Raw genomic sequence first — 21301 nt, forward strand, 5'->3', positions numbered from 1 at the left:
TTTTTGACGAAAAACGCCATCTCTCTCACTCAAATGTAGAAAGAAAAAGACAGAAAACTCTCGGTCTCGTACAGCATACAGATGGTTATTGTTTATTGTATAGGGTAGGGAACTAAAGAGCGAGTTACAAGTTTTGAAAGAACTACTCTTGAGGATCTAGTTCACTGAAAAGAGTAGTTCATTTTTTTAGCTCAATGAATCTTTACGCTACTCTTGAGGATCTAGTTCACTGAAAAGAGTAGTTCATTTTTTTAGCTCAATGAATCTTTACACATCTCTAGTGGGCATTCGGGTGGGGACCTTGCTACCAGACAGTCTGGGAAGCTTGAAAAAACCTCTCGCAATTTTTTTTCTCAATTTATTTTTTGTTTCTTTTATTATTTCTAGAATTATTATTTTAGGATTCAATTCCCGAATCACAAATGCAGCTAGAAAGAAATAATTTACACAAGTTCATTTTCTTAAAAATCTGTTTTCTCGAATTTAGGGGATATTTATTTATATTTTTGTTTGGGGTTTAATATAAATAGAAGTCCAAAGGAAATTAAATAGGTAAAAATAAAACTGAAAGAAAGAGGAAGGGGAAAAAGATACACGGGAAAATAAAACTAATGAAGTTTTAGAAGTTAAAAAGAAATTTTAAATACACATTGTTCTATGTACAGGATAAAAGGAAGAGGAAAAATACATAAACGAAGACCTATTTTCAATGGTTATTTACAAGGAAAAAGGAATAAATGTTATTCAACGTTCAGCTTTGATTCGATGATTCTACGATTTTTGTCTTCATTTCAGTCATAGAACACGAGAACCAGACCGTCCGTCCTGCTTATTATTATTTTTCGTGAGTAAACACAATTTATTTTTTCATTGGTAAGGTCATATCAGACTTTTATGTCTTGCCCTTTTCACAAAGTTCTTCAATTATTGCCATCCCACGTCGCTTGACAGGATGTTGTCCCTTGCTTGTTGTACAGGAGTTCTCGGAGCCAGAGTCATTGCCTGAGTAGTTATTAGCAGGCGGCACACTCGAACAATTCTCACACTTGATGTATTTCTTCTTTCCCTTGTAATGTTCACAGTCTAGCTCCACACCACATGTATTACAGTTCTTAGGCTTTGGATGTGCCGTGAGTTTGTGTGACTTGAGCTCACTTGAGTTATTAAAGCAAGAGCCACACTGTTCACAGGAGTAGGTGCGTGTTTCTACTTGGGATTGAGACTGGATAGCGTTTGAATTATTGGAACTGGTGGACGTGGTAGTGACAGCAGCTGCGTTGTGTATTCTCTTGTGATGGTTGAGCAAGGACAAATGTCCAAACACAAGGCCACACACTTCACACTTGAACTGTGCACTGTTGGCTGCAGCAGCCAGGGACATCTGATTGACCAGTGCATAGTTGTACGTGAAAGGTTGTCCAACATCAAACCTGTAGCAGCCTTTGTCATCCGAGGAGATGGCTGTGCTGAGATTGGAGGAGCCAGAATTGTTGGCTTGTTTCTGTAGCATGTTTACATTGTAGCAGAATGGAAACTCAGAGACTGAAGATACCTGTGAAGCAAAAATATTCATAGGTCAGTACATAATTGATGATCCTAAACTTTCCAACTTTTCTGGTTCATCTCAGATTGATTTTTTTTTTTTTTTTTTTTTTTTGGGAAAGCCTACAGTTTTTACACATAGGTAAGTACATTTGCATTGGCATTTTACAAATGGAATTCCATTAGACATGATGGATTGATTCATACCTTGGCATCTGAGTTCTTCTTGTCCACGACGTACATCTGAGCTTGCTGCTGACTCTGTTGCATATTTGGGTCAAACATTTCTTTGTGAGCTTGTTGCTGATTTTCATTCTGTACACAATTGGTGCGATAGTTAATGGCGGTCGACCCTTGTTCAGCTTGTGTGAACCTGGAACAAAAAATTCAAAAGTAGGTGTCATAAAATGTCAAAAATTTGAATTTGTTTTCTAGGAATTTGATAGGTTGTATTAACCCTAGACTTATGTAAGTGTCATAAGTCATAAGGCAAAACTTGGTGAAAATTTTGTTCAAGTACCTAACTACATTTTTTTATATAGGTATATATAAAAAAGATTTTGAGCCTTATTTGGACCTCTGGAAGCCCATATGGGTGACATGGGTTCTTTTTCTTTGTTGTTGTTGTTCTTTTTCTTTCAGAACTTTTATTGCAAAGATTATTTTGTAGTTTGGGACATGCAGCATTATTTGAGAAATTAATAATCATTTGAAATGACAGACACATCAAGATTTTAGAAGGCAGTTAAATCTCTTTTAGCTGTTCTTTCTTATAAACTTCACTATCTGTATATACTATTGTATACATACTCAATTATTTCATGTTAGGTAGGCTTAATGGATTAATTAAAATAATAAAAAAAAAAACCTACCCTTGTCTTACATGCAATATGTACAAAGACCTATCTTACATGCAATAATCACTATAATGCAGGCTCTAAAAAACCTACCCTTGTCTTACATGCAATATGTACAAAGACCTATCTTACATGCAATAATCACTATAATGCAGGCTCTAAAAAAATCAATTTCAAAAGAGTTGGACTGTATCTTATTCTTGCAAAGTATTGAACCTAATCTTAACTTTCATTACTTTGAGTACTGAACATAATGAAATTGTTGTATCTGTTGAATAGCATAAGTTTAATTTATATTTTAGTTAATCAACCATCACCAACACCAGGGGGCTATTCTTGTCTTTTAGTTTGAGTACCTAAGGCTTTAAGTACCTAACTACATTTTTTTATATAGGTACCTAATCTCTGGAAGCCCATAGAATAGAATAATAAAGGATAGAAGAGAATTTTACAATATTCTGTAAATAACTTTGCACTTCACATTTCTCACTTGAAATTGACATGGCATATTGCAAAGGAGTTACATGGTTGTCTAATAGTAATCCAACTGAATGCTGAATCATAAAACCATTTGTGAAACATTCAAAATATTTGTGATGTGAGAAGTGCAAAGTTGCTTTAAGAGAGGATTCTCAGAAAAAAAGGGCCCCTTGGGGCACCCACAGCAAAGAAGGCTGAAGTAACATTTTCCAAGTTGCAGCATGCATCAAATCAAGGGGAAGGTACCTATTGGACTGAACACTCTGAGTTAAAACGAGCTTGGGCACTTTAATAATGTTAGCCTCTCGGTGTTCAGTAATAAAAATTGGCTCGGGATGGGATGAAGATTTGGCCTGAGCTAGCCACTGGGTGGATGATTCTAATGCCATCTAGTGCTACAAGCAAACATCTAAAACACCTTAGGAAAAATAATGCAGTGGAGAGAGAAACAAATTATAAGACAAAATGAAAATTATATACAGAAAATGAAAATAAAACAAAGCCAAAATAAGAACAATGAGAACTACCAAGTGTTAGCAATAGATTTTCAAATAATAAGGGGCTAAATTAATATAGTAGGAATACAGGGATGTTTCTTATGTTTCCTAAAGCTATTACCATAGTATTTTAGAATTAAAGACTGCAGCACATTGGAAATGTACACAAAGAACTTATAGTAGGTGACTACAGCTACTAAAAGGCAACTACACACTACTCAAAGTTGAGTGTCTATGCTTCCAATTTGCAACTGGCCTTGATTCCAAACATTTTTTTTTTTTTTTTTTTTTTTTCAGTATATTAATAATAGGAATACAAGGATGTTTCTTATGTTTCCTAAAGCTATTACCATAGTATTTTAGAATTAAGGACTGCAGCCCATTAGAAATGTTCACAAAGAACTTATAGTAGGTGACTACAGCTACTAAAAGGCAACTACATACTACTCAAAGTTGAGTGTCTATACTTCCAATTTGCAACTGGCCTTGATTCCAAACATTTTTTTTTTTTTTCAATAATATGCTGCAGATTTTGACTAACTTTCAAGGATACAATTTGTAGTGAGCATAAAACAGATTTATTGCTCACAATAATATGCTGCAGATTTTGACTAACTTTCAAGGATACAATTTGTAGTGAGCATAAAACAGATTTATTGCTCAGTAAGTAGTAAATTTTACATCATTTAAAAGGGGGAAACAGTAATAATATGGTATACATTTCCGACTTCAACTTACATGTGTGAGGGGACCACAAGTGATTACAAAATGACCAAAGTCCTTTGCAATAGGATTCAGGGTTGCCTGAAATGAAAGAAGTTTCTCAATAAGCAGTGTAAACTACATGGACATTTTTTCCACAAGTAATACCAACTCACTCTTTCAATGCTAACTTCAATCAAAATTAGTGGAAACTTTTTTTTTAAGAGGTTTGACAGAGGGAACTGTAACTGCTAACTGCTATGGTCTTATCGTCCTAAAATCAAAGAGAGAAGGAAGACAGGATAGGAGAAAGCCAGCTGTTCTGAGAACAAACATTATCCCATCAGGATAAAATCTGCCCCGGGCGGGAATCAAACCCATGGCCTAGTGCTTACAAAGCAGATGCACTACCCACTAAGCTAACTAGGCTGGCCAGTGGAAACTTTGCCTCAAGTTTTTGATACAATAGACAACAAAAACTTTGGTCCTTAAAGGCCTAGACACACCAAAAAACCGCTGAGTATTACAACCCATGTTTATATGAGAGCTGACACACCAAAACCGCTGAGGTTTCCCAAGAGAGAAGGAAGACAGGATAGGAGAAAGCCAGCTGAGAACAAACATTATCCTATCAGGATAAAATCTGCCCCAGGCGGGAATCAAACCCATGGCCTAGTGCTTACAAAGCAGATGCACTACCAACTAAGCTAACTAGGCTGGCCAGTGGAAACTTTGCCTCAAGTTTTTGATACAATAGACAACAAAAACTTTGGTCCTTAAAAATGGGATTGGGATTTTGTCGTACCCTGTATAATTTTTGGATTTTTTTCTACCAACGTTTGTAACTTCAGGGACATATAATAATGAGAAGGTATTGACCTAGGAAAAACCTGATCTAAATGTTGGTCATACCAATATCTTTTGTGTATGTAGGTCTACAATAATGAAGGTATTGACCTAGGAAAAACCTGATCTAAATGTTGGTCATACCAATATCTTTTGTGTATGTAGGTCTACAATAATAAAGTTAAGAGATGGGTGTGATTAACAGATTAGACATAAAGAGTATGCCTTGTAACATTTAACAAGGTTAACACAGTTGTAACTCTCAGAGGAATATTGGGATCAGTGGGCTGACATACCAATAGGAAAAACCTGATCTAAATGTTGGTCATACCAAAATATCTTTTGAGTATAGGTCTACAATAATAAAGTTGAGAGATGGGTGTGATTAACAGATTAGACATAAAGAGTATGCCTTGTAACATTTAACAAGGTTAACACAGTTGTAACTCTCAGAGGAATGTCTCAACATCCTTTCATCTCGCTGATCCCCTTGATCTTCAATAAAACATAACTCACCCAAGTTCTATTTTTTATCAGATTGGTATCCAAACATCAAGAGGGGGCAGCTTGCATGGGGTGCAATAAAATCCCGAGAGAGATCTAAAACACTTTTCTTCAAACACTGGGCCTTTACATTCTTGAAAATTCTTCAAGAAACACAGAAATCCTCGGTCCTTCATCCAAGAAACTTGAAATTTTTTGAAGGAAATTTATTAATAGCCATCAAAAGAATTTTCAAACCGCGACAGCCATCTTGAATTTTGCTTTGAAGTTTGGGGAAAAGACGCTTGATGATTTATGAACTTTGCAGACGCGAAGGATTGAAGTTTTTGTTAAAGTGCATTGTTTAATCCGAAATAAGAACCGTTGGGTCGTTCTCATATAAAAAGGCCATTAAATAAATTAAATTAGAGTTCAGTCTAATAAATGTATTAAATAGTATTAATTAATTATTTTAAAGTTGATTAATTTTTAATTTTACAAGAAAAATTTTAAATTCCGCGCCATCGCACGCAGTGTTGCCAGTTTTTTGTTGTTTCTTTAGAGAGCTTTAGCAGGACTGAGCCGCAGCTGCCGCAATCTCCAAGCGGTCTATTGCTGCAGTTACTTTAGTACCTAGGCGTCCACAACGGAAAACCTGACCATCGACCCTAATAGTCTAGTCCCGACCCAAGAGAAAATGAACAAAACATGCAAATAAATATAAATGGGCGTCCACAACGGCGACCATGGACCATTGACACCCGCCGAAACCATCATCGCACCATGGTGCGATGGTCTGGCGATCTGCGGGGTGTCCTGTCCACAACGGAGCCTGGAACCCGCTTACCTATTTAAACATGCTTGAAATTTTCGACTTTAGAAATGCTGTCAAAAATTGATACAAAACCATAAACCATCGCAGAATAAACAGCTAGTTGGCTCAAATTCTTTATTTTCTGCGAGGGTCGATACTACCTATTATGGTCTTTTCAAAAATGAACAAGCTTTTTGAAAATAACTTTCAAAAAGTGGTTAGAGGTAGGTACTTTGTTTCTATTCTTTTCCTTTGCCGCTTTGTTCGGATTTTTGTACCCGACCGATATAGAGGACAAAACTCTCCCAACGGGTAACGCGTATTAACGCGCCTCAAGTCGGAGTACAAAGTACATGTTGCAACACTGCTTTAAAAAGTTTGTTTTTTTTTTAGGAAAAGGAAAAGTGAAAACTGAAAAACGTTTCCAATATTCCAATTACCATTACCATTAATTCTTAATTCAGGTAACATTGAACAAATTTATCTTCCTTTTTTGACGGCTTTCGTATTCTCTATTCCTGCTTTTTGAGAACCATCATCTTCTCAGTTCAAACTTCAAAGTCCAATGCTTTGCTTGTGACACACATCTCAGTTCCCGTTTCCAGCCATGGCCAAGAAAATCACTCAAAATGATCTACGGCGCCTTATGTCCCAGAAGAAGAACGATATTCTGCAGATTGCCAAGAAAACGTGCATTGTTTAATCCGAAATAAGAACCGTTGGGTCGTTCTCATATAAAAAGGCCATTAAATTAGTGTTCAGTCTAATAAATGTATTAAATGATATTAATTAATTATTTTAAAGTTGATTAATTTTTAATTTTACAAGAAAAATTTTAAATTTCGCGCCATCGCACGCAGTGTTGCCAGTTTTTTGTTGTTTCTTTAGAGAGTTTTAGCAGGACTGAGCGGCAGCTGCCGCAATCTCCAAGCGGTCTATTTTGCTGCAGTTACTTTAGTAGGCGTCCACAACGGAAAACCTGACCATCGACCCTAATAGTCTAGTCCCGACCCAAGAGAAAATGAACAAACCATGCCAATAAATATAAATGCGCGTCCACAACGGCGACCATGGACCATTGACACCCGCCGAAACCATCATCACTCCATGGTGCGAAGGTCTGGCGATCTGCAGGGACGTGTCCTGTCCACAACGGAGCCTGGAACCCGCTTACCTATTTAAACATGCTTGAAATTTTCGACTTTAGAAACGGTGTCAAAAATGGATACAAAACCATAAACCATTGCAGAATAAACAGCTAGTTGGCTCAAATTCTTTATTTTCTGCGAGGGTCGATACTATACCTATTATGGTCTTTTCAAAAATGAACAAGCTTTTTGAAAATAACTTTCAAAAAGTGGTTATAGGTAGGTACTTTGTTTCTATTCTTTTCCTTTGCGCTTTGTTCGGATTTTTGTACCCGACCGATATAGAGGACAAAACTCTCCCAACGGGTAACGCGCATTAACGCGCCTCAAGTCGGAGTACAAAGTACATGTTGCAACACTGCTTTAAAAAGTTTGTTTTTTTAGGAAAAGTGAAAAGTTGAAAACTGAAAAACCGTGAAAAACGTTTCCAATATTCCAATTACCATTACCATTAATTATTCTTAATTCAGGTAACATTTATTGAACAAATTTATCTTCCTTTTTTGACGGCTTTCGTATTCTCTATTCCTGCTTTTTGAGGACCATCATCTTCTCAGTTCAAACTTCAAAGTCCAATGCTGTGCTTGTGACACACATCTCAGTTCCTGTTCCCAGCCATGGCCAAGAAAATCACTCAAAATGATCTACGGCGCCTTATGTCCCAGAAGAAGAACGATATTCTGCAGATTGCCAAGAAAATTGATTCTCCACTAGCAAAATATCCTTTATAAAACTCCATGAGCCATATTGGTCAAGTATTGCATGATTAGAGATAAAATGTTGGTTGCACTTTTGGCTTTATAGGTACTTGGGGATGCACCTGTATTAAATTTGATAACACTGGGTTTATTTATTGAAAAAGGTTAATTAGGGGTTTAATACATTGGACATAAACTCTAAACAGGAAGGGGTTCATGGATATTTTCCCTTGGTCTGGGGTCACATCTACATGTTCATTGAATTGTTGACATCTGAAAGTGCTTGGCTAAACACTTCAGTGTGAACTTGAGGTCTCAGCCTTAATGGCCTTTTTTTATTCATTTCATAAATGGGATCTTCCTAGATGAGCACAGTAATGAGGTGATAAAATAAAATAATGTAGGTATGGTATGTATGATATGGGTTCTCAAATTAAAGTTTTTTCCCTTCCTAAAAAAAAAAAATAATGTAGGTATGGTATGATATGGGTTCTCAAATTAAAGTTTTTTTCCTTATGCTATAAGAAGGAAAGTAATATTGGGGAATATGGAGCTTTTACATTATTCACAATGTGCTTGTATGTACTTATGTTGTTCAGTAAACCAGTTTATTTCCTTAACCACTGTCTTCACGTATAAAGATGGCCAGCTCTGGTGCATTGTCTGTGATAACATAGTTAAAAGTGATGCTGTATGGCCAATCCACATCAACAGTAAGAAACACAAGGACAATATCAGTAAGAAGAAATCAGCTCCTGTACAGATAGATGTTAAACAGAATGGTGCGAGTTTGAAAAGGCCTGCTGAGACTCCAGCCCCACTCCCTCCACCTCCAAAACAAATTAAAAGTAAGTTCAGTAGTACCTAGGTACCAACAACTCTGCACTTATTGGTTTACTCATTTGGACCAATAGAAAAAATAATAAGTATGACATGACTTTGAGGCTAGGTATTACAAAAAAAAAAAAAAAAAAAAAACAAACCTCCCGATACAAAATCATCCCTACCCGATGACTTCTTTGATTCCTCATCTACCCCCAAACCTCTGAGTCTGGGTCAACTGTCGCTACCTCAATCCTCTAAACACAATAGTCATGTTGCCATGGACATTGATGTAGCCGCACCCAGTGAGAAAGAAGAAAAGACTGATGAACCTCCTTTGCCCGAGGGATTCTTTGATGATCCAGTCCTTGATGCTAAGGCAAGTACTTCGCACACAAACCACGGGACATTAGCCCAACGAAATAACTCTTTACTTTCTATTACCATCATTTTCCCCAAGGTTTAAAGCCACTTCTACCAGCTAAGGAATCCAATGCTAAGCATTAAGGAACCCAAACTCGCACACAAACCACGGGACATTAGCCCAACGAAATAACTTTTTACTTTCTATTACCATCATTTTCCCCAAGGTTTAAAGCCACTTCTACCAGCTAAGGAATCCAATGCTAAGCATTAAGGAACCCAAAATCAACGGAAGTTTTACCCTCCCTTCGCCGGTAAACTACCAGTCCATTTTTTATGACTCTCTCACTGTTTTGAAAAAAAAAAAAGAAAAAAAAAACAATCAATCCAAAGATTCCCTAAAAATAGGTAGATGTCGAAGAAAGTGAAACAAGATTACGAGAAGAAGTATGTCATATTGTACCCAACAACAAACAGAAAACAGAATACAAAAGGACTAGGTGTTGGTATCCAAAAATACAAAGTAACAACAAAATTTCCAGCTAGATTGAAAAGTTTGAAATCATATAAAGCAGGGGTTCTTAACCTTTTAGAATTGGCGGACCACTATTGATAAACCAAAAATCTCGCGGACCACTTGAGATTATGTAGTACGTTGGTATCCAAAAATACAAAGTAACAACAAAATTTCCAGCTGATTGAAAAGTTTGAAATCATATAAAGCTTTTAAAAACGCTGAATACTTGATATTATGACGTCAAAAATATTGTGAAATATCCAGGGCCATATTTAGGTTTTTTTTTGCTCTAAGTGTAGCAATATATTAAAAGTATTGCTCTATAATTTGGAGTATTTTGGAGCACCCCCCCAATCATTGCCCCACAGTTCATGAGTAAACACAATTTATTTTTTCATTGGTAAGGTCATATCAGACTTTTATGTCTTGCCCTTTTCACAAAGTTCTTCAATTATCCATGGGAAACTGTTGTATTCAACGTGATATAGCCGGTATGGTCGGACTTTATGGAGACAAAAAAGGACATCGAATTTTTCTGGAAGTTCTGGATGATTTGAAAATATGTCTCTCTCTTGGGCTAGCCACATACATTACGGTAATTCGCACGAAATTCTTGCAAAGTAGCATAAACTGCACAGTTTTCGGAGTCAAGAACTGTGCAGATTATACACGTTGTAATGAATCGGCGCGAGTTATCGTTATGTGTATAGCTGACCTTATACAGATCTGGATTGAATTAGAAGTTAGGTCACCTGAGGGTACGTAGACTAAAATAATACACCTAGTATCTGTACAAATAAAACCTAACGACTAACTCAACCGTGGTAACAAAGATATCCTCCCCGGGTTTGCAATTTCATACTTATTCAATAAATTGGCCATACCATTTTTGCACGTTTTTAGAAGGCAAAGTATCTTTTAAAATGAGATTGTACCTAATTAGTTCAACATGAAACGTTTTTCACGCTTGCGAAACCAGGAAGTACCTAAAAGGAGATCAGTAATTTTTTTGGGAGGTGTAAGTAAAATATGAACTGAAAAGAGCAAAGTTCAATTCAAAGCCGATAAGTCATTAGTTGATAGACATAATTTGAGAAAGATCTCTGAACTTACTTTGGAATGAACGAGAGACATATTTTCAAAAAAAGGAGAATACAAACTACAATACGTAACACATTAAAAAGTAAATTGTACAATCGAACAGCAGAGTCAACTAAATTAAAGCTTTGGATAATCTCGTCTAGCTATAAAGCAGGACCTGTTGTGCCGCCCCAAATCTGAGATATTTAAGTACATCCTTTTCACTAAAATTTGGTTATTAAACCAGTAGCCTTATGATCATTTCTATTCTGGGTAACCTTAAATGTCCCAGACTTTACATATTTCAATGTCAGTTGATAAAAACAGGTAAATAAATCGGTTGTTTGGATTTAATAATACAATGGAACAGACTTGTAGTAGGGACATGAAGATAAGCAACATTGTTTGAGAATGGCGATGAAAACAAGTCAATAAATAAAAAATACTCCCATGTAAGTACCTACTTCGGACATAGTGCACTAAATAAAGAGGTAAAAAGAAATCGGCTTCTTAAAAGAGTTAGGTAACTAAATTAAATATAAATACATATTTTTCAAACATATTAAATAACTAAATAAATAGCAATTTCATACATACCAAGGAGTACCTACTTCGGACATAGTGCTCTAAATAAAGAGGTAAAAAGAAATCGGCTTCTTCAAAGAGTTAGGTAACTAAATTAAATATAAATACATATTTTTCAAACATATTAAATAACTAAATAAATAGCAATTTCATACATACCAAGTTTTTAAAACATAAAAAAAGTACCTAGGCCTACTCAGTACAGAGGTTGCTGGTTCATTTTCGGCATTTTTCTACGTAACTGTTTCCAGTAAACAAGCCAAAACGGTACAAAGTTACAAACAGAATTACGAAGGCGACCATTTAAAAAAAAAATTTCGATGTCCGAGAAACGAAATGAATCCAGCTTAATAATAGAGCTTGAAAGAAAAAGAAAACGTATAAAATGAAAGTACATTTTCCAATACGAGTATATTCGAAGGACAGATCACGCTAAACTTATTAAACAGGTTTCTGTACAATGCAGATTTGCTGGGTAAAAAAAAAAAAAAAAAAAAAAAAAAAAAAAAAAAAATTAAGATGTATTTTACAAGGGGGGGGGATCTAGAAAAGCACAGTTTCAAATACAGGAGGGACAGATTACCTAGCAGGGCCTGGTAACACTTTGATTTTCTTTTCTACACAGCTTTATAGTGTTAATACTACAAAGAGCATCTAATCGATATTCAGAGCTAATTAATACATTTTAGAAATAGACCACAGGTTTTGAAGTAACAAACTAGGTGGGACAAATCTCACACATGCTTCGACACGTTACTTGAGAGGCTTTAGGTGTAATAATGGGCATAGAAGATAAATTAATCCATTAAGGTTTGTTTACACCTAAAAAATTAAACCACGGTTGTACAGAATAATACAAAATACATAAAATATTACGATCTTTCTATTTTTTTCTATATTACGAACGTAATATACAATCTTACGATCAATAAATAAATCTTCTTCTAATCAATATATAAATACGATAGTAAAAATCTGGTGGAAAGATTTCAGACACTTTTATATTTGCTTTTGGAATTTTCATACTATTCTTACCTCAGGCGCCAACTCTGAAGCTTATGGTAGGGGTAACCAGACCTAAAAGTCGGGTTTAGAAGCTTATACGAATCTACAAAGCACTACCCTTTCCTTTATGTTTGTTTCAAGTCCGTTGATCTATAATACTGTGATAATAATTCTTTTTGAAGTTTAGCCCAAGCCTCAAAAATAAGTCGACTACTCTATGTATAGGTACTAGAACCATTGTGATTTGTGAAACGATGTTCTAGAATTCTAAATAGTAGAATGTAGATGTAAAGTTAAACATAGTTAATACATACATCACAGGGATTATGTCGGCGCTTAAAAAACAACACAGCCCAAGTACCATTTTGCAAGCCTATCAGAGAGAAGAAAAAAAATCTTTTCTTGAAATTTTCAGAGTAAAATTGCTATAATATACCGAAGAGATAGAAGCATAAGGATTCTAAAGTTGACGCACCCTCATAAATTAAAATAAAAGGATTCTAAAGATACGAACATCTCAAGTAATAATAATAATAATAATAATAATAAATGGTCGGTAGGTAATGTTGTTATCTAAAGCGCCAATGTGCAAGAGTTGTGCGGAAGACCAGTCAAGGAGATTTGTACGTATAGTGAACGAAATTTCGAGTGAACAAATACCAAATAGGTACCACCTACCTATCCTATACCTATTTAAAAGAAATTTTCATTTGGAAAAATTTACGATATTAGACGAACCGACATTTATACGAGTAAGCAGAAAAATATTAGTTTTTTGAATATGTGTATAAAATGTCATTTCGGACAAACGTCCAATATGGCAAATTTTACGTGAGCAAAAACTTGCGGAAACTTTCTTTTAATTGTCTAGACCTAGACCAGTGATTCCCAAACTGGTGTCATGAAGGATTTCAAGCCCCCTAGAAGAGCGCATAAAATATAGTAAAGGGGCCGCGGAGCGTTAACAATTGACAGGTCACGTAGAAAACAGTTTGGGAACCACTGGTCTAGATATAATTGATAACAGCTAATTCCGATCATTAGAGAGTTTTTGCAACCAAAATTAGCGTCCCGTTAACTGCATATGTGTATAAAATGTCATTTCGGACAAACGTCCAATATGGCAAATTTTACGTGAACAAAAACTTGCGGAAACTTTCTTTTAATTGTCTAGACCAGTGATTCCCAAACTGGTGTCATGAAGGATTTCAAGGCCCCCTAGAAGAGCGCATAAAATATAGTAAAGGGGCCGCGGAGCGTTAACAATTGACAGGCCACGTAGAAAACATTTTGGGAACCACTGGTCTAGATATAATTGATAACAGCTAATTCCGATCATTAGAGAGTTTTTGCAACCAAAATTAGCGTCCCGTTAACTGAACTCAACGTTATTTAACGAAAACTGCACATGCGCAGAAACGAGTTTTCGTCAAGGAACGTTTAGTTCAGTTAATGGGACGCTAATTTTGGTTACAAAAACTCTATTAATCGGAACCGAATACCCATCCCCCGGTGTTCACTTCTCGTTCATCTCTCCTTACAGTCTACACAGCGCTCGCTATAGCTTGAGTAAGCTTCATTTGGAGTCTGGCGGGCGCGAACACCCCGGAAACGCAATGTTATTGCTCACCTCACACTTCCACTCTTCTAGCTGCGAGGAGCTATGGGTCGGGGTACTCTGGGGCGGTGTGGTCTGAGAGTCATGGCTCTGATTTACCGTACTGTTACGGGCGTACTTCTCGTGAATCAGTCGATGCCGCTTCAGCGCGAACTTGTCCGAGAAGCCAACGTCACAAATATCACAGTGATGTGGCTTCTCCCCCGTGTGAACCTGAGGGGCGAACGTGATAATGTGATTCAAGTTCAGTGATATATAGTTAGTAATGGACTTGTCAGCCTAGTTAGCTTGGTTGGTGGCGCGTCTGCCTTGTAAGCGCTAGGCCGCGGGTTCGATTCCCGCCCGGGGCGGATTTTATACTTATCAGGATGTGATAATGTTCGTTTTCGGAACGGCTGGCTTTCTACTATCCTGTCCTCCTACTATTTCGGTACGATAAGACCTTAGCAGTTACAGTTCCCTTTATCAAACCTCATTAAAAATAGTATTAAGATCGAAAAAGCGTTTAGAATAAGAGTGAGAAGAGAATAAAGAACTTACTTATACCTTACATTTTCCTACCTTGGCGTGATTCTTGAGATGTGTTGCTTGATTGAATGCCGAACCACATATGGAGCAGCGGTATGGTTTCTCTCCTGTATGTATTCTCCTATGGTTCCATAATGTGGAATGCCGGGCAAATGTCTTCTCGCATACTTCACACTGGTAGGGTCGCTCGCCTGAATGTATACGTTCATGATTCTTCAGATGTGGTGACTGGGAGAATAACATCCCACAGATGTTACACTTGTATGGTTTCTCACCACTATGTACACGGCCATGGTTCTTTAGATACGCCTGTCGTGCGAACGCCAAGCCACAGATATCGCACTTGAATGGTTTATCGCCTGTATGAAGTCTCTTATGACTCCATAGGGAAGAGTACCGTGAGAATGTCCCCTCACACACATTACAATGGAAGGGTTTGTCAATGGGCGCCCGTATGCCTCCAACAAATATAATCCCTGAGCCATTGCACTTGTGACATTTGGTAACTGTGGCCATCCCACGTCGCTTGACAGGATGTTGTCCCTTGCTTGTTGTACAGGAGTTTTCAGAGCCAGAGTCATTGCCTGAGTAGTTATTAGCAGGCGGCACACTCGAACAATTCTCACACTTGATGTATTTCTTCTTTCCCTTGTAATCCGGTGAACAAGCCAAAACGGTACAAAGTTACAAACAGAATAAAATTACGAAGGCGACCATTTTAAAATATTTTTCGATGTCCGAGAAACGAAATAAATCCAGCTTAATAATAGAGCTTGAAAGAAAAAGAAAACGTATAAAATGAAAGTACATTTTCCAATACGAGTATATTCGAAGGACAGATCACGCTAAACTTATTAAACAGGTTTCTGTACAATGCAGATTTGCTGGGTAAAAAAAAAAAAAAAAAAAAAAAAAAAAAAAAAAAAATTAATTGATTCATACCTTGGCATCTGAGTTCTTCTTGTCCACGACGTACATCTGAGCTTGCTGCTGACTCTGTTGCATATTTGGGTCAAACATTTCTTTGTGAGCTTGTTGCTGATTTTCATTCTGTACACAATTGGTGCGATAGTTAATGGCGGTCGACCCTTGTTCAGCTTGTGTGAACCTGGAACAAAAAATTCAAAAGTAGGTGTCATAAAATGTCAAAAATTTGAATTTGTTTTCTAGGAATTTGATAGGTTGTATTAACCCTAGACTTATGTAAGTGTCATAAGTCATAAGGCAAAACTTGGTGAAAATTTTGTTCAAGTACCCTACATTTTTTTTATATATAGGTATTATTATAAAAGATTTTGAGCCTTATTTGGACCTCTGGAAGCCCATATGGGTGACATGGGTTCTTTTTCTTTGTTGTTGTTCTTTTTCTTTCAGAACTTTTATTGCAAAGATTATTTTGTAGTTTGGGACATGCAGCATTGTTTGAGAAATTAATAATCATTTGAAATGACAGACACATCAAGATTTTAGAAGCCAGTTAAATCTCTTTTAACTGTTCTTTCTTATAAACTTCACTATCTGTATATACTATTGTATACATACTCAATTATTTCATGTTAGGTAGGCTTAATGGATTAATTGGATACAAAACCATAAACCATCGCAGAATAAACAGCTAGTTGGCTCAAATTCTTTATTTTCTGCGAGGGTCGATACTATTATGGTCTTTTCAAAAATGAACAAGCTTTTTGAAAATAACTTTCAAAAAGTGGTTATAGAGGTAGGTACTTTGTTTCTATATTCTTTTCCTTTGCCGCTTTGTTCGGATTTTTGTACCCGACCGATATAGAGGACAAAACTCTCCCAACGGGTAACGCGCATTAACGCGCCTCAAGTCGGAGTACAAAGTACATGTTGCAACACTGCTTTAAAAAGTTTGTTTTTTTAGGAAAAGTGAAAAGTTGAAAACTGAAAAACCGTGAAAAACGTTTCCAATATTCCAATTACCATTACCATTAATTCCATTAACAAATTAACATTAATTCTTAATTCAGGTAACATTTATTGAACAAATTTATCTTCCTTTTTTGACGGCTTTCGTATTCTCTATTCCTGCTTTTTGAGAACCATCATCTTCTCAGTTCAAACTTCAAAGTCCAATGCTGTGCTTGTGACACACATCTCAGTTCCTGTTCCCAGCCATGGCCAAGAAAATCACTCAAAATGATCTACGGCGCCTTATGTCCCAGAAGAAGAACGATATTCTGCAGATTGCCAAGAAAATTGATTCTCCACTAGCAAAATATCCTTTATAAAACTCCATGAGCCATATTGGTCAAGTATTGCATGATTAGAGATAAAATGTTGGTTGCACTTTTGGCTTTATAGGTACTTGGGGATGCACCTGTATTAAATTTGATAACACTGGGTTTATTTATTGAAAAAGGTTAATTAGGGGTTTAATACATTGGACATAAACTCTAAACAGGAAGGGGTTCATGGATATTTTCCCTTGGTCTGGGGTCACATCTACATGTTCATTGAATTGTTGACATCTGAAAGTGCTTGGCTAAACACTTCAGTGTGAACTTGAGGTCTCAGCCTTAATGGCCTTTTTTTATTCAATACTCTGATCAAAAATTAGGTGTCGGAACACAGTTCAATTCGCTCACCAACGATTCAAGTCACGACCATATATGCAATAAATGGAAATATTTTTCGCGCGAACTTTCATTCACACTGGAGCTTAGAGAAATTTCGTCCAAATGTGGTATCTTATTCTAAAAGTGATGCGAACCTAATCTTAACTTTCATTACTTTGAGTAGGTACTGAACATAATGAAATTGTTGTATCTGTTGAATATCATAAGTTTAATTTATATTTTAGTTAATCAACCATCACCAACACCAGGGGGCTATTCTGTAAATGAGTAGAATAGAATAATAAAGGATAGAAGAGAATTTTACAATATTCTGTAAATAACTTTGCACTTCACATTTCTCACTTTGAAATTGACATGGCATATTGCAAAGGAGTTACATGGTTGTGTAATAGTAATCCAACTGAATGCTGAATCATAAAACCATTTGTGAAACATTCAAAATATTTGTGATGTGTGAAGTGCAAAGTTGCTTTAAGAGAGGATTCTCAGAAAAAAAGGGCCCCATGGGGCACCCATCATGAGCCATATTGGTCAAGTATTGCATGATTAGAGATAATGTTGGTTGCACTTTTGGCTTTATAGGTACCTACTTGGGGATGCACCGTATTAAATTTGATAACACTGGGTTTATTTATTGAAAAAGGTTAATTAGGGGATTGATACATTGGACATAAACTCTAAATAGGATTGGGTTCATGGATGTTTTCCCTTGGTCTGGGGTCACATCTACATGTTCATTGAATTGTTGACATCTGAAAGTGCTTGGCTAAACACTTCAGTGTGAACTTGAGGTCTCAGCCTTAATGGCCTTTTTTTTATTCATTTCATAAATGGGATCTTCTTAGATGAGCACAGTAATGAGGTGATAAAATAAAATAATGTAGGTATGGTATGTATGATATGGGTTCTCAAATTAAAGTTTTTTCCCTTCCTTGTGCTATAAAAAGGAAAGTAATATTGGGGAATATGGAGCTTTTACATTATTCACAATGTGCTTGTATGTACTTATGTTGTTCAGTAAACCAGTTTATTTCCTTAACCACTGTCTTCACGTATAAAGATGGCCAGCTCTGGTGCATTGTCTGTGATAACATAGTTAAAAGTGATGCTGTATGGCCAATCCACATCAACAGTAAGAAACACAAGGACAATATCAGTAAGAAGAAATCAGCTCCTGTACAGATAGATGTTAAACAGAATGGTGCGAGTTTGAAAAGGCCTGCTGAGACTCCAGCCCCACTCCCTCCACCTCCAAAACAAATTAAAAGTAAGTTCAGTAGTACCTAGGTACCAACAACTCTGCACTTATTGGTTTACTCATTTGGACCAATAGAAAAAATAATAAGTATGACATGACTTTGAGGCTAGGTATTAAAAAAAACAAAAAAAAAAAAAAAAAACATTGTTTTGAGAATGACCTGAAGGCGGGGAAAGCTGAAATACACTTACCTAGGTATTATAATTAATTATGGATTTTGTGATTCTTTTTACAGGTATATTGAAAAATCCAATTGCCCCATCCAAACCTCCCAATACAAAATCATCCCTACCCGATGACTTCTTTGATTCATCTACCCCCAAACCTCTGAGTCTGGGTCAACTATCGCTACCTCAATCCTCTAGACACGATAGTCATGTTGCCATGGACATTGATGTAGCCAAAAACATTGTTTTGAGAATGACCTGAAGGCGGGGAAAGCTGAAATACACTTACCTAGGTATTATAATTAATTATGGATTTTGTGATTCCTTTTACAGGTATATTGAAAAATCCTATTGCCCCATCCAAACCTCCCGATACAAAATCATCCCTACCCGATGACTTCTTTGATTCCTCATCTACCCCGAAACCTCTGAGTCTGGGTCAACTGTTGCTACCTCAATCCTCTAAACATGATAGTCATGTTGCCATGGACATTGATGTAGCCGCACCCAGTGAGAAAGAAGAAAAGACTGATGAACCTCCTTTACCCGAGGGATTCTTTGATGATCCAGTCCTTGATGCTAAGGCAAGTACAATGCTTACAGTGGATTAAAAAAAAAAAAAAAATCCAGGCCTAGAAGGCCTGTTAAGCTAACAGCCTGTTAAGTTCTATTTGATTTGTATAGGTTTAACAGGCTGTTAGGGGCTAAAAAGAAGGTTGGTGAACCCACCCTTAGGCAGTTAAACAATGGTATTAAAACCCTATCAAACAAACAAAGCCTCATTCACATGGGTGTATTGAACATACAAGTGGGGTTTCAAGTTTTTTTTTTTTTTTTTTTGTGGGAAAAAAAGGGGGGTTTTTTTTTTTTTTTTTTTTTTTTTTTTTTTTTTTTTTTTTTTTTTTTTTTTTTACAAGTTGTTTGAAGCATGAGAACAAAAAAGAATAATTTAAGTTATGACTTATGAATAAACATTCATGCTCATAAATATTTTTGTCTTTAACTCACATTTATTCTTCAGGCAAGAAACATAGAGTACAAAGATCCTGTCGAGGAAGAGTGGGAGAAATTCCAGAAGGAGTTGAAAGAGGAAACTTCAGTGTCTGCCCAGATTATTGCCGAGGATCAAGAAGAAGCTGTGACTGATCGGCAGATTGTGGAAATTGATGAGCAACTCAAAAACTGGGAAAGGTAAGAAACATGAGATAATTCTAAAACCATTTGGAAGAACAGTTACCACTTACCATTTGAAATAATTTATTTTTTACCTATTTATGTGCAGTGCAATAGTCCTAAACTAAAATGGATGTGGCACACAAGGGATCAGGAAGAGACCACATAATAACAAATATATACCTAGGTATTTTATTTATTAAAAATTTAAAATTCTCATTTTAGTTTTTTTTCTGACTTTCAAATTTAATGTTTCTTCTTTTTTCTTTTCAGTTAGGAGGAGCACGTTGTATGAAAAGAGGAAAGATTTTTTTTTTCTTTCTTAGGGGTATGTTATATAAAGTTTCTTCTTTTTTCTTTTCACTAGGTTAGGTACTTTTTAATTCTTTTTGTACCTAGTAGGCACTTCTTTATTTTTCTTTCAATTACCCCCTTTTATTTCTCTAAATAAAATAGTTCGTTTGACTTTCTGTTCTAGTGGGGAAAACTGATTAGCCTAATCAAAAATAAATATGTAAACAAACACATATTTCATAGGTAAACAAGTAAACATGGTCTGATTTCTGACGGCTAATGAGACGGATATTTATAGTAGTTCGTTTGACTTTCTGTTCTAGTGGGGAAAACTGATTAGCCTAATCAAAAATAAATATGTAAACAAACACATATTTCATAGGTAAATAAGTAAACATGGTCTGATTTCTGACGGCTAATGAGACGGATATTTATAGTCTAATATTAGCGACCTGTAACCTATTTGTCGTGATTGTGATGAATTCTTTTATTTACATATTATTTTATTTAGATCAACACAGTGAAAAGAACACTGAGGTGTCGGAAAATTTGTGGTAGAATTGAAGACAAAATTCCATACCTCGGGTGGAAACCTCACCTCCCTCCCCGCGCCCACCAAGTTATCAGGCGTGTGCCCTAACTGAAATCTTGAATGAAGAGGAGAGCACTCAAGCTGGAGTGTAGAAATAGATATGGATACACATTACTGACATTACACATATCAAATCAATACGGTTCACAAAACTGAGGAGTCTTTCTTTGATTTCCGGACGATAGAACCTCCGTTGTTAGAGTCTTCCTCTATCAAACCTTTTCAAAAAAGAGGAAGACAGGAGCTATCCTAGGGATACAAAACTACAAGAACAAAGAGCAAGCTGCCTCTAATTGGCCGCAAATATTCAAATATTTGAACATGCCAAACTCTTCTTGAGAATCTGCAGTTGATCAAGGAATTTCTGCCCAACTTTTCAATGGTGTCAGGCCAGCCAGTGGAAAAGAGTTTTCTTCAGTATCCAAAATTTTCAATGGAGTTAGTGAATTAGGGCATGCAGCCTTAGGAACAAAGAACCAAGGTCCAAATGTCGTCAATTCGCTCAGTGAAACAGAATCTTCTGCAGGAAAATCGGCCAACAACCAACTAACTGGTTTCAATGGAGCCAAACTGGGATCTTCCACAAGAAAAATCGTGAACCAAATTTCAGATGGGGAACGCAAGGAAAA

At 36.3% G+C, this 21301-nt stretch overlaps 2 protein-coding genes and 1 long non-coding RNA gene across 3 annotated transcripts; 1 reads left to right on the top strand and 2 right to left on the bottom strand.

Annotated features, from left to right (window-relative positions):
• Positions 1-892: 892 nt before the first annotated feature.
• LOC103510355 (zinc finger protein 845) lies at positions 893-3303 on the bottom strand. The gene is made up of 3 exons (XM_026824421.1): positions 3126-3303; positions 1750-1915; positions 893-1552 (listed from the first exon to the last, which is right to left on the bottom strand). Exons 1-3 carry the CDS (start codon positions 3266-3268, stop codon positions 893-895), a joined length of 969 nt encoding a protein of 322 aa, XP_026680222.1. The 5' UTR covers positions 3269-3303.
• A 4456-nt stretch (positions 3304-7759) lies between these two features.
• Positions 7760-19817, top strand: LOC103510356 (zinc finger protein 830). Its single transcript, XM_026824422.1, has 8 exons — positions 7760-8087; positions 8701-8919; positions 9118-9268; positions 14091-14300; positions 16703-16828; positions 18242-18455; positions 18947-19197; positions 19635-19817. The coding sequence occupies exons 1-8, from the start codon at positions 7987-7989 to the stop codon at positions 19806-19808; spliced, it is 1446 nt and encodes a 481-aa protein (XP_026680223.1). The 5' UTR covers positions 7760-7986; the 3' UTR covers positions 19809-19817.
• Positions 10142-11920, bottom strand: LOC113467922. The gene is made up of 2 exons (XR_003391837.1): positions 11457-11920; positions 10142-11309 (listed from the first exon to the last, which is right to left on the bottom strand). It is a non-coding gene; the product is annotated as an uncharacterized LOC113467922 (long non-coding RNA).
• Positions 19818-21301: the final 1484 nt, after the last annotated feature.

This window comes from Diaphorina citri, unplaced genomic scaffold (assembly GCF_000475195.1).
Source record: "Diaphorina citri unplaced genomic scaffold, Diaci psyllid genome assembly version 1.1 scaffold588, whole genome shotgun sequence".
Lineage (NCBI taxonomy): Eukaryota > Metazoa > Arthropoda > Insecta > Hemiptera > Psyllidae > Diaphorina > Diaphorina citri.

Excerpts from the sequence above, each read along its gene's own strand:
- LOC103510355 (XM_026824421.1), bottom strand. The coding sequence starts at position 3,268 with ATGGCATTAGAATCATCCACCCAGTGGCTAGCTCAGGCCAAATCTTCA. Across the intron at positions 1,916-3,125 it reads CAGAGTGTTCAGTCCAATAG|GTTCACACAAGCTGAACAAG; the intron begins GTACCTTCCCCT and ends TTTTTGTTCCAG. Across the intron at positions 1,553-1,749 it reads AGAAGAACTCAGATGCCAAG|GTATCTTCAGTCTCTGAGTT; the intron begins GTATGAATCAAT and ends TTTGCTTCACAG.
- LOC103510356 (XM_026824422.1), top strand. The coding sequence starts at position 7,987 with ATGGCCAAGAAAATCACTCAAAATGATCTACGGCGCCTTATGTCCCAG. Across the intron at positions 8,088-8,700 it reads ATTGATTCTCCACTAGCAAA|GTATAAAGATGGCCAGCTCT; the intron begins ATATCCTTTATA and ends CACTGTCTTCAC. Across the intron at positions 19,198-19,634 it reads ATCCAGTCCTTGATGCTAAG|GCAAGAAACATAGAGTACAA; the intron begins GCAAGTACAATG and ends TTTATTCTTCAG.